Here is an 11,329-nt window from a genome sequence, read left to right on the forward strand (position 1 = left end):
GCCGCACTCGAGCCGTTCACCCCCCCCGCGCGGACGCCTTACACCGCAGCACCCCGCACACGCTCTGCCGGCAACACGGGCACCGATCCGGCTGCCCCGAGCGCATCGCCTCCGTCGCGACCCGATCCACGCACCCGACGCAATACAACATGTGCATGCACGGCATCAACACCGCGTCTCGCCGCTCCTCGAAGCAAATTTGGCACGTGAGCTCGTTCTCCGCGATCTCGAGCGCGTCCCTCGCGTCCTCGAGCTGCGCGGAGAGCCCGGCGACGAGCCGCTCGACGTCCTCGGGCGGGCGCGAGTCCGGGCTCGTCAGCCGCGATCGCGAACGCTCGTCGTCTTCGTCGTCGTCCGCGTCGTCCGCGTCGTCCGCGTCCGATACCTCGCGCATGGACGCCTCCGCCGCGGCCGCGAGTTGACGCTCCTCGACGCGATACGCCTCGAGCGCGCGGCGGTCCTCGATCGTCGCGACGAACGCCGCCGCCGCCGTCGTCTGCTGCGGGAACGACGCGGGATAGGGCACGCCCGCGCGCGCGTAGACCTCTTGCGCGGCGGCGATGACGGCGTCCGCGCACTCCTCAGGCGTGGAGACGTGCGGCAGCTCGCGGCGGCGGAACGCGTCCGCGGTGGCCTCCGCGGCGCGCGCGGCGGCGGACGCCGCCTCCGCCGCGGCCTGCGCGGACGGCGCGGCCGATACCTCGCGCATGGACGCCTCCGCCGCGGCCGCGAGTTGACGCTCCTCGACGCGATACGCCTCGAGCGCGCGGCGGCCGCGTTCGAGTTCCAGTTCGCGGTCGCGGTCGCGGCGGCTTCGCTCCAACGCCGCGGACACCGCCATCGGGTAGTCGCGTTCGCGGTCGCGTTCGCGGTCGCGATCGCGGTCGTGGTCGCGGTCGCGGCGGCTTCGCTCCAACGCGCGGCGCGCCGTCTCGACGTCTCTTCGAACGTCTTCGAGGAGCTCGCGGTGGTCGGGAGCGAGCGCGTCGCCGCGTCGCCGCGTCGCCGCGCGCGCGACGCGTCTGATGACCGGGTCAAAATCTGGGGAGGGCGTGACGCGCCCGTGCGACGCGCGCGCTTCGTACTCGCGCCACGCGTCTTCGCCGAACGTGGAGCGGACGACCCTGTCGACGCGGTTCGGACCGCGGCCGAGGACGTCGTCGACGTCGTCGTCGTCGTCGTCGTCCTCGTCGTCGTCGTCGTCCTCGTCCTCGTCGTACTGGTCCCGGTCCCTTCCGTCCTCGTCGTCGACGGACTGGTACGCCTCGTCGTCGTCGCTGGAGACCGCCGCGCGCTCGACGACGACGCGGCGACGCTCTTCGCGGTGCTTACGATGCACCGCCCACGCCGTCGCGATCGCGTCGGCGCGTTGGCTCGTCTGCCGGGTCGCGAACGCGCGGTCGCCGTTCACCGAGCTGAACACGATGATCTGCGATCGCAACGCGGCGTACTCTTCCAAGAGCGCGACGTGCACGCCGCCGCGACGGGACAACAGGCGCATCGAACACGCTCGGGCGAGCGTGTTCATGGCGTCGACGGCGCTAACCTCGATGACGGACCGACAGAGCTGCGGCGGCCGGTCCGTCGGCACGTCGACGAGCTCTGTCACCCGGTTCACCCAATCGCTCGCCTCGGCGTCGGTCCACCCGCCGTGTTCCAGGGGTTTCCATCCGATCGATTTCACGCTCCCGTACAGCATGAGAATCTGGACGCCGTAGACGCAGAGGGCCCAGTGAAGGTACCACGGGGTTTTGTACGCGTCTTCGGCGGCTTCTTCTTCTTCGGGGTGGATCACGACCCTCGCCACTCGATCGAGCACCCGCGCGGAACCGAACTTCAGGAACTTGAGGCGCTCGAGCCACGTCGTTCGGTGCACCTGGAACCACTCGTCCTCTTGCGCGTTCAAGGATATGGACGCCTCCACGTCTGCGGGAGCAAGTCGGGCGGGAGAAAGGGACGGTCCGGTCGGGGGAAGCGAGTCGCGCGGCGCGAGCGAGGCGTCGAAAAAGTGAAAGAAGAAACTTCTTTTCCTCGCGTTTTTGGCACTGCCAAAAAAGAGACGCACGCGTCGGGAAGGGGCGGGGACGCGCGACGCGCGGGGGGCACGCGTACGCGTCGCGCACCGCTGAAGATCCGCGACAAGGAGGGGCACGCGTTCGCGCACGGGACGAGATCCCGAACGCGTCCGCGCCAGTGATCTTTGCACTGATCCCACGTCGGCTGCTGCGCGTCCCAGCGAAACTGCGCCTCGAGCTCGAGGACCGCGCGTCGCAGCGCGTCGAGGCGCCGCGCGTTCGACGCGCGCAGGTCCGACGGCTCGTCGCCGTACGCGACGTCGACGTCGGCGGCGTCGCGGGGCGAGCGCGGCGGCGCGGGCGGGGTGATCGGCTGCGACGGCGACGGTGACGGCGACGCGCGCGCGCGCGTCCGCGGCGGCGCGTCCGGCGGCGACGTCGAGTCCTCGCGCCTCGAGTTGTCGTCTCGCCCCGAGGAAGGCGCCGGCGGCGCCCCCCGAAACGCGTCGAGGAGGTCGCCTCCCGCGCGCGGGCGATCGGGGGGCGGATCGAGCGCGGCTCGCCGACGCTGCGGGCACGGGTCCGCCGCGTCGGACGCCATCGCCGTCGCCGTCCGTCGCGCGCGCGGTGGGGAGTCGGCGCGCGCTGCCCTCGTTTCGTCGTCGCCGAGGAGAGCGCGCGTCGTCGTTCAAACCAAACGCCGCGCGCGCCGCCTCGTCGCTGACGTGGAGCCGTCGTCGAAAGGGCCGACGCGAGGCGAGCGCGGTGGTGTAGCGACGCCGCGATTGACCGGCTGCCTCGACTCGGTCGACCCGCCTCGAACGCGACGAAACAGAACCACGCCGAGTTTTGGCGCTGGACGCAAACGTCGACGCACTTTGGTTTCGTCGGACGCGACGACGGCGAGCACGCACACGCGGCAGCGCGGCCGCCGGCGGCGTCGGTCACCCTCTCTCCGACTCGCGGACGTCAGAATGAACCCCTCCGCGCGGTGCGGCGCCGTCGCCGCCGCCGCCGCCGCCGCTCGCGCCGCCGCGTCCGCGTCCCCGCGCGACGCGGCGCGATGCGAGGACGGTGCCGACGTCACCGCCGCGGGTCCGTCGTCGTCGTCGTCGTCGTCGTCCTCCTCCTCCTCCTCCTCCTCCCCGTCGCCCGCGCCTCTGGACGCGCCGATCGCGAGGGCGTACCCGAGCGACGCCGCGAGCAAATCCACCGCGAAGTGGCGCGTGTACACGGACATCGCGCGCGACCACAGCGCGCGCGGGCGCCACGCGGACGCGGATCGGTACCTCCGCCGCGCGATCGCGGAGGCGACGAACGGATTCGGCCCCGAGGACCCGCACGTCGCGGCGGCGAAGAACAACCTCGCGGAGTCGCTCCGCCTTCAAAAGCGCCACGCCGAGGCGGAGAAGTTATTCAAGGAAGCCGCGGCCGCGCTGGAGCGTCACTACGGCGCGACGCACCCCGCGGTCGGCGTCGCGTGGCACAACTACGCGGGATGCGTCTTCGCGCGCGGCGATCACCGCGCCGCGTACGACGCGTACGCCGCCGCGGCTGAGGCGCGTTCTGATTCGCACTGGTCCCCATACGACCGCGTTCGCGTTGTGAACTTCATTCCTTGAGGACTTTCTCTCCCGGCGCGCGTTTCTCTCCGCCCACCAAGGGTCCCTCGATTTCGATCCCGACGCGTCGCGACGCCTTTGATGAACTCCGCTTCTGACGCCTTTCGACTCCGCCCCGACGTTCGTCGCTTCGCGCGCTGCCGCCGCCGCCGCTCAGAAGAAAGCCAAGGCGCTCGGGCGACAGCACCCGGAGTACGCCACGACGCTGTTTCACATGGCGGAGGCGAAGCGCGCGGGCGGCGACGCGGCCGCGGCGGCGGTGTTGCTGGAGGAGAGTCTGAGGATATCCGACGCGGCGGGTCGCGGCGACGGGTCGACGGCGCTGCGGTGCGTTCTATCTCACACTGGTTCCCATACGACCGCGTTGGCGTGGTGAACGCCGATCCTTAAGGACTTTCTCTCCCGGCGTTTCTCTCCGCCCACACATCGCTTTCAATCCCGACACACCTCGACGCCTTTCAACTTCGCTTCTGACGCCTATGAACTCCACCCCGACGTTCGCTCGTATGGACCCTCGACCCTGAGGCGGATGGAACGGTTGGCGCAGACGCGCGGGGATTTGATGCGGGACCACCACGCCGCGGAGGGGATCCGAAGGCGGGTGCTGGAGGCGCGGGAGCACGCGGCGTGGGTCGCGAGCGGCGGCGTAAGCGGCGTAAGCGGCGTAAGCGGCGGCGCGGGGCCCGGGGTCGAAGGAGAGAGCGACGACGACGACGACGCGGCGACCGCGGCGGCGGCGGCGGCGCGCGCGAGGGGAAAGCGACGCGGGGTCACGAGCGCCGCCGCCGCCGCGCGGCACGGCGGCGCGATCGCGGCCGCCGCGGAGGCCCTCGCGGGATCGCTCGTCGAGCTCGGGCGCTACGACGAAGCCCTGGACGCGATGCGGCGCGGCGTGGACGTGCTCGAGCTGCGCGCCGGCGGCGGCGCGTCGACCGCATTGGACGCCGCGGAGGCTGCGCTTCTCCGCGCGTTCACGACGGCGCGGCGGGCGTTGGGGCTCGACCGGCTCGGCGGCGCGCTCGCGGCGAACGCGGCGAGAAACGACGCGCTGCAGCTCGCGTCCGCGCGCGTGCGGTTGGCGGAGGTCGAGGCGAGGGCGGCGAGGGCGCGCGGCGGCGGCGGCGGCGCGGACGCGGGCGCGGACGCGGACGAGGCTTCGGCGCAGCTCAGACGCGCCGTCCGCGCGCTGCAGCCGATGGCGGAGACCGCGGCGGGAGAGATGGCCGCGGACGTCTCCGAGAGCGGCGAGAGGGCGCGCGCGGAGCGCGAGCGCGAGCGCGAGGACGAGGGCGACGAGGGCGACGAGGGCGACGAGGGCGACGAGAGCGGAGACGCGCGCGGCGTCGCCGCGGAGATTCGACGGCGCGAAGCCGCGGCGGCGCCGGAGCGTCGCGTCGCGTCGTTGGTGTTGTTCGCTCGAGCCGCGCGCGGGATCCTCGCGCTGAAGCGTCGCGCCGAGAGTACTTCTTCTTCTTCTTCTAATTCGTCGTCGTCGTTCGATGACGCGAGCGCGCACGTCGGGGACGCGCTGGAGTGGTTGTACGCGGGGTGGGCGTCGGCGGCGGCGGCGGCGTCGGCGGCGGATGCGGTTGCGGAAGCGTCGTCGTCCGCCGGCGGCGGGGCGAAGAGCGCGCGCGTCGGGGGCGAGAGCGGCGGCGGCGGCGTCTCGAACGACGCGCGACGACGCCTCGCGATCATCACGAGGGAGCTTCGCGAGTGCAGGTCCGCGCTCTCGCGCGGGGCGTGACGCGAACGCGCCGCGACGGCGGCGGCGACGCGCGCGGACGCGCGATATTTATTTTGTGGTGTCGAGAAGAATTCGTTCGAACGCTGTTCTCGACCTTTTCGCGCGCCGCTAGTGCTATCCCCGTCCGCTAGGTATCCCCCCCGCTACGTCCCCGCTACCGCGCCCTCCTTCCCCTCGCTCAAAACCCCTCCGGTATGAGCGTTTTCAGGTCTTCCGGCTCGTACACGACGGTGATGACGAGCGAACACGACGGGCAGTGCCCGATCTCTTCCCCCGCGCGCAGCTCCTCGGGGCTGATCTGAAACAGGTCCCCGCACGGGCACTGGTACGTGAACGCGCCGAGCTCCGCGTTCCATTCCATGTCCTCGAGGTCGACCTCGTCGTAGGACGACATCGCGGCGACGTCGTTCGAGTCGACGCGTCGCGCGCGCGTGCGGCGGCGGCGTCGAGAGGAATGGCGGCAGGGAGAAGAAATGTCGGCGCGTGGCTCGGGTGGGTCGTCACGCAGAACTGTCACGCAGCCAGTCGTCGAGCGCCAGTCCCCAGAGCAAGTGCCCAGACAGATGAGACGACCGTTTGAGGGCGAATTTCGAATCCGCACTCGCGAGCGCACGCGTCGTGCACCGCGGAACGCTCGAGGCGCGACGCTCGAGCGGGCATCGCCTCGCGCGAAGGCTCTTCAAACGCGTCCGCGCGCGCCGGCGGGCAGCGCGCGCGCTCGTCCGCGCCGGCGTCGTCGCGGCGCGCTCGTCGTCTCGTCCGAGAGAAAAAAATCCCGCATCAGAAGAATCCGTCGCGACCGAGGGAGGCGAAGGACCATCGTCACCGCGCGCGATGGGGGGCTCGCGGCACCACCCCGAGCGCGCGGCCCGGCGCGTATCGCTCCAGCAGCGCTACGAGGACGACGCCGCGCGGCAGCAACGCGAGAAGAAGCTCGAGCGCGGGGAGGACGAGCTCGTGCCCGTCGATCTGAGGGACGACCCGAGCGTCCCGGACGAGTTCGTGAAAGAGCTGTCGTGCTACGGCGGCGGCGTCAAGTCGCTGACGCAAATCACGCACCTTGCTCGGTTCGCGAACCTGCGATCGCTGTGCGTGAACGGATGCGCGCTGACGAGGATGGACGTCGACCCGCTCATGCGTCCGTGCGCGACGCACCTCGTGGAGCTCAATCTGTCCTCCAACGCCATCGCCGCCGTCGAAGGCCTCTGCGCGTTGCCCGCGCTGAAGCGGTTAGACCTGACGAACAATCGCATCGCGTCGTTGTCCGGCGTCGACGACGGCGCGCCTTTACTGGAGACGCTGATGATGCGGGATAACAGGGTGCGGTCCCTGCACGCGTTGACGACGCCGCGGCGGGACGGGAAGCGTTGGGCGCTGAAACATCTGGACGTTAGACGGAACCGCATCGGATCGTTCGCGGACGTCGCCGCGGGGCTGCGCGCGGTCGCGTCCCTGCGGTCGATACGATTCAAGTCGACGCCGGACTCGGACTCGACCGCGAGTTCGTTGGACGCGATGAGCGTCGCGAGGAGCGGGAACGACAACGCGGTGTGCGCGATGGCGAATTATCGCGACGCCATCGCCGCCATCGCGCCGTGGATCGAAGAGTTGGACTCCGTCCCCATCGCCGCGGACGCCGTCGCGCTCGAGCGGGGTGAATCCGCGGTCGGGAAGGATTTGAACGAGAAACGCGCGGTGAAGGAGACGGAGGCGGAGGTTCGAAGCGCGGGCGGCGGCGGCGGAGGCGCGAAGCCGGCGGCGTCGAAGTCGCCGAAGCGCACGCCGAAGATCGACGAGGCGCTGCAACGGTACCGCGCGAGGTCCGGGCGGTCGATCGACCTCCCGCCTCGGCGCGACCTGGAATACGAAAAGGCGCCGGCGCGAGAAGAACCTGAACCGTCGCGTCGAAGCCGACGTCGCGAGCCGGAGCCGGAGCCGGAGCCGTCCAACTCGGACGCGTCCGGCGAGTCGTACGAGCTCACGCCCACGCGCGCGGTCTCGCGCCGCGAGCGCGCGTTCACCTCCCCGGCGCGCTCGCGGAAGAGCGTCCAGGTGGCCGTGGACGACCCCGCGGTCGTGGACCACGAGATGCGACTCCAGCGGATCGAACGGAATATCCTCCCGGTGGTGTCGGAAGCCAGGCGGCGAGCGGCGGCGACCGTCGCGGAGGCGGAGGATGCCGCGCGACGACGCGAGGCGGGGACGCAAGCGACGAGCAGCGCCGCGGACGCGGACGCCGCGGACGCGGACGCCGCGAATCGCGCGTCCAGGAAGAGGAAGGAGGAGGACGAGGACTCCTCCAGAGTCGCGAGGGTGTCGGGGGAGCTCGCGGCGTTGAAGAAGAGAGTGGAGGAGGTGGCGGCGGCGGCGGCGCCCGAGACGCGGGAGGAGCCCGCCGCCGCGGCGTCGGCCGCGGCGGCGACGGGTAAGCGAGAGAAGCGGGCGGCGAGCAAGGTCGTGCCGCCGCCGGAGCCGCCGAAGACGCGCCGCGGTCGCTCGGAGGCGAAGGCGGCGGCGGCGGCGGCGGCGACCGCCGCCGCGCCGGGGGCGCTGACGCCGGCGCCGGCGACGCGGGGCGGGGGACCACAAAAGAAGCCGAGCGCCGCGTCGTCGACGTCGTGGGCGGACATGACCGAGGTGGAGGACGCGAGCGGCGCCGCGGTGGCGTCGAGTTCCGCGTTGGACCCGACCGCGCCGTCGTTCACCGCGCCCGCGGTGGTTTCAAAGGAGAAGAAGGACAAGAAGGAGAAGACGAAACCGGGAGCGATCGAGACGACGGTGGCTTCCTACGTCGCCACCGCGGGGGCGCTGCCGCCGACGCCGTCGCCGAAAGACCGCGAGATGCAGCGCGTGAAAGCGGAGCTCGAAGAAGCGAAGGCTGAGATCGAGATGCACGTGGAGGCGATCCGGTGGCTGACGGAGCAAAACGCGGAGACGGCGTCTCGGCGCGACGCCGCGGACGCCGCCGCCGCCGCCACCGCCGCCGCCGCCGCCGCCGCGGAGGCGACGCTCGCGGAGGTCCGAGAGGAAGCGAGCGCGAACCTCGGCGCCATGCGCGCCATGCACGTCTCCGAGCTCGAGTCGAAGACCGCCGCGCTCGAGGCGGCGACGCGCGCGAAGGACGAAGCGACGCGGCTCGCCGAGGCGTCGCGCGCGAAACTCGCCGCCGTGGAGGACGAGTTCCGCGCGGCGCTCGGAGAGTTCGAGACGGAGCGCGCGGTCGGCGCGCGCGAGGTGGAGGAGCTCCGCGCGGTCGCGCGCGCCGCGGTCAGCGGGCGCAAAGACGCGGAAGCGCTCGCGGAGGAGCTCGCGGACGTGTGCGAGCAGCAGAGGCGAGCGCTCGAGGAGCTGTCCCGGGAAAAGCGGCTTCGCGCGAGAGCCGAGGACGACCTCGCGGCGGCGCGGAACGACCTCGGGGAGATGCAGACGCGGACGCGCAAGGCGGAGAAGCGCGCGACGCTCGCGGAGGCGGGGGAGAAGGCGGCGAAGGAGGAGCTCGCGCGGATCAGGGAGACGGAGCTGAGAGCGACCGCGGGGTTGAAGGAGGTTGACGCGATGAGGGCGCAGATGGAGTTGGCCAAGGATAACGTTCGGATCAAGGACGCGATGTTGGAGTCGCAGTGCGAGCTCATCGCGTCGCTTAAACATGAAGCCGCGCGGAGCAAGGACGCGAAGGACGGCGCGGTGAACAAGGCTGCGGACGCGGAGCGTAAATCCGACGAGAAGGCGCGACGCCTCGAAGAGGAACTCCGTCTGATGCGCGCGGATCTCGCCGCCGCGGACGCCGCCGTGGACAAGCTCGAACGCGACGCCGAGGACGCCCGCGTCGCGCGCGTCGCCGCGGAGGACAAGGCCGAGGCGATGACGCGCGAGATCGAAGAGCGCGACCAGATGCTGTCGTACGTCAGCGGCGAGGTCGAGAACGTCAAGTCCCTCTTTAGCGAGCGCGAGCGAAATCTCCGCGCCGAGCGCGACGAGCTCGCCGCCGCCGTCGCCGACCGCGACGCGATCGAAGCCGACGCGCGCGCCGAGGCGAGACGCGCGCGCGAGGACGCGGTCGCGGTCAGAGCCGAGTGCGAGTCGTCCATCGTCGCCGCGCGCGAGAGGGAGGCGGCGGCGGCGAAGCGGGAGCACGCCGCGGGCGAGCGCGTGCGGAGGATCGAAGGGGAGATGCGCGCGCTGTTGGCGGAGGTTGCGTCGCAAAAACGGCACTCGCGCGATCGCGCGAAAGAGCTGGGGACGATGCTGAAGGACCTCTACGCGTGAGTGACATGACGACGCGTCGGACGCGAGGGCGGGCGGGTCTTAGGGAGAGCTGTTGTTAATTAATACGGCGCGTCCGCCCGCGCGAGGTGCCGCGTCGTCGCGCGCGCGCGACGCCTTTCCTTTCGACGACGGGCTTGGTTCGTAATTTAATTTTCCTCGCCAGCGGCTCTCGACGTCGTCAGGTCGTCGCTCGTCGCCGGTCGCGATTCCTCCCTCCCCGCGCCTCGTCACTTCGTCGCGCGCGTCGGCGGACCGAACACCGCCCGCGCGGTCGTCGCGTCATCATGTCCCCCACGACGACGACGACTCCCACCCCCGCGGCGCCGTACGCCGTCGTCGCGCTCTGCACGCTCGTCGCGGTGCTCGCGTATCCCGCGCTGAGGTGCGTTCTATCTCACACTGGTCCCCATACGACCGCGTTGGCGTGGTGAACGCCGATCCTTAAGGACGTTTCCCGGCGTGTCTCTCCGCCCAGGGTCCCTCGGTTTCAATACCGACACACCTCGACGCCTTTCAACTCCACCTGACGCCTTTGCACTCCACCCCGACAATCGCTCGTATGGAACGACCCTGAGGCTGATCCTCAAGATGCTCGGCCAGATCGCCTCTCTCCCCGGCGGCGGGAAGCGCGTCGTCGGCGGCGGCTACGGCGGCGCCGCGGGCGAGTACACCGTCTCGGAGGTGGCGAAACACGACACGAAGGACGACCTGTGGGTCGTGATCAAGGGGAAGGTGTACGACCTCACGGAGTACGCGGACGAGCATCCGGGTGGCGTCGCGGCGATAACGAAGCACGCGGGCGGGGACGCGACGGCGGGGTTCTTCGGGCCGCAGCACCCGTCGCGGGTGCACGACATGGTGGACGAGTACAAGATTGGCGTGATCGTAGACGAGGGGAAGGCGGCGTGAGGAGGAAGGAGGAACGGCGGGCGAGGTGGTAGAAGAGAGAAGAGCGGCGCGGAGGATCGGATCGATCGAGGACGTCGCGAACGCGAACGACGACTCGCGATCGCTCTTCTTGAGGATAAATTTTAAATTATGCTTCGCCGCCCGCCTCCCCGACCTCCTCCGCCTCCTCGTCCTCGACCACCGCGGACTGATCCTGATCCTGATCCTGATCCAGCAGCAGCGGCACGTCGAACAGCTCCGAGTCGCTCCCTTGCCCCTCCCCGCTCGCGATCGTCACGTCTCTCAACGACGCGAGCTCGGCTCGTAGCGCGTCCGCTTCTCTCCGCGCCGCCGACGCGCTCGCCTCCGCCTCTTCCAGCGCCTCGCTCTTCTCCCTGAGCGCGCTCTCGCGCTCTCGAAGCGCCGCGTCTCTCTGTTCGAGCTGCGCGTCGCGGTCGTTGAGTTCGTCCGCGAGCGCCGCGCACGCGGCGACGGAGGAGTCGAGCTGGAGTTCGCGCGCCGCGAGTCGTTCCGAAGTCTCGTCGAGCTCGGCTTTGGCGTTCGCGAGGGCGGCGTTGACGCGCGCGAGCTTGTCTCGCATCGCGGCCGCGACGCCGGTGCCTTCCGCGTCGATCAAGATCTCGAGCGCGACGACCGTCGGCGGGTCTGGGGGGGGTTTGGAGGAGGCTTTCTTCGACGGAGACTTGGCCTTCTTCGGCGTCGTCGCCGTCGTCGTCGCCGCCGCCGCCGCCGCGGGCTTTTCCTTCGTCGACCACGACCACCAGGACGAC

The 11,329-nt window shown here is 71.0% G+C and overlaps 6 protein-coding genes across 6 annotated transcripts; 4 read left to right on the forward strand and 2 right to left on the reverse strand.

Moving 5' to 3' along the window:
• Positions 1-16: 16 nt before the first annotated feature.
• MICPUCDRAFT_53191 (uncharacterized protein) lies at positions 17-2,616 on the reverse strand (the record flags this gene model as incomplete). Its single annotated transcript, XM_003063445.1, has 2 exons — positions 17-1,926; positions 2,124-2,616. The coding sequence occupies 2 exons, from the start codon at positions 2,614-2,616 to the stop codon at positions 17-19; spliced, it is 2,403 nt and encodes an 800-aa protein (XP_003063491.1).
• Positions 2,617-2,989: 373 nt separating this feature from the next.
• MICPUCDRAFT_42797 (uncharacterized protein) lies at positions 2,990-3,637 on the forward strand (the record flags this gene model as incomplete). The annotated part of the gene is made up of 1 exon (XM_003063246.1): positions 2,990-3,637. The coding sequence occupies one exon, from the start codon at positions 2,990-2,992 to the stop codon at positions 3,635-3,637; it is 648 nt and encodes a 215-aa protein (XP_003063292.1).
• Positions 3,638-4,166: 529 nt separating this feature from the next.
• Positions 4,167-5,384, forward strand: MICPUCDRAFT_53193 (uncharacterized protein; the record flags this gene model as incomplete). The annotated part of the gene is made up of 1 exon (XM_003063247.1): positions 4,167-5,384. One exon carries the CDS (start codon positions 4,167-4,169, stop codon positions 5,382-5,384), a length of 1,218 nt encoding a protein of 405 aa, XP_003063293.1.
• Positions 5,385-5,562: 178 nt separating this feature from the next.
• Positions 5,563-5,778, reverse strand: MICPUCDRAFT_22214 (uncharacterized protein; the record flags this gene model as incomplete). The annotated part of the gene is made up of 1 exon (XM_003063446.1): positions 5,563-5,778. The coding sequence occupies one exon, from the start codon at positions 5,776-5,778 to the stop codon at positions 5,563-5,565; it is 216 nt and encodes a 71-aa protein (XP_003063492.1).
• Positions 5,779-6,218: 440 nt separating this feature from the next.
• Positions 6,219-9,650, forward strand: MICPUCDRAFT_48860 (uncharacterized protein; the record flags this gene model as incomplete). The annotated part of the gene is made up of 1 exon (XM_003063248.1): positions 6,219-9,650. The coding sequence occupies one exon, from the start codon at positions 6,219-6,221 to the stop codon at positions 9,648-9,650; it is 3,432 nt and encodes a 1,143-aa protein (XP_003063294.1).
• Positions 9,651-10,316: 666 nt separating this feature from the next.
• Positions 10,317-10,529, forward strand: MICPUCDRAFT_9021 (uncharacterized protein; the record flags this gene model as incomplete). The annotated part of the gene is made up of 1 exon (XM_003063249.1): positions 10,317-10,529. A coding segment is annotated over one exon (213 nt), but the record flags the coding sequence as incomplete, so codon positions are not given.
• Between the last annotated feature and the right edge of the window lie 800 nt (positions 10,530-11,329).

The sequence above is a fragment of the Micromonas pusilla genome (genome assembly GCF_000151265.4).
Source record: "Micromonas pusilla CCMP1545 genomic scaffold MICPUCscaffold_14, whole genome shotgun sequence".
NCBI lineage: Eukaryota > Viridiplantae > Chlorophyta > Mamiellophyceae > Mamiellales > Mamiellaceae > Micromonas > Micromonas pusilla.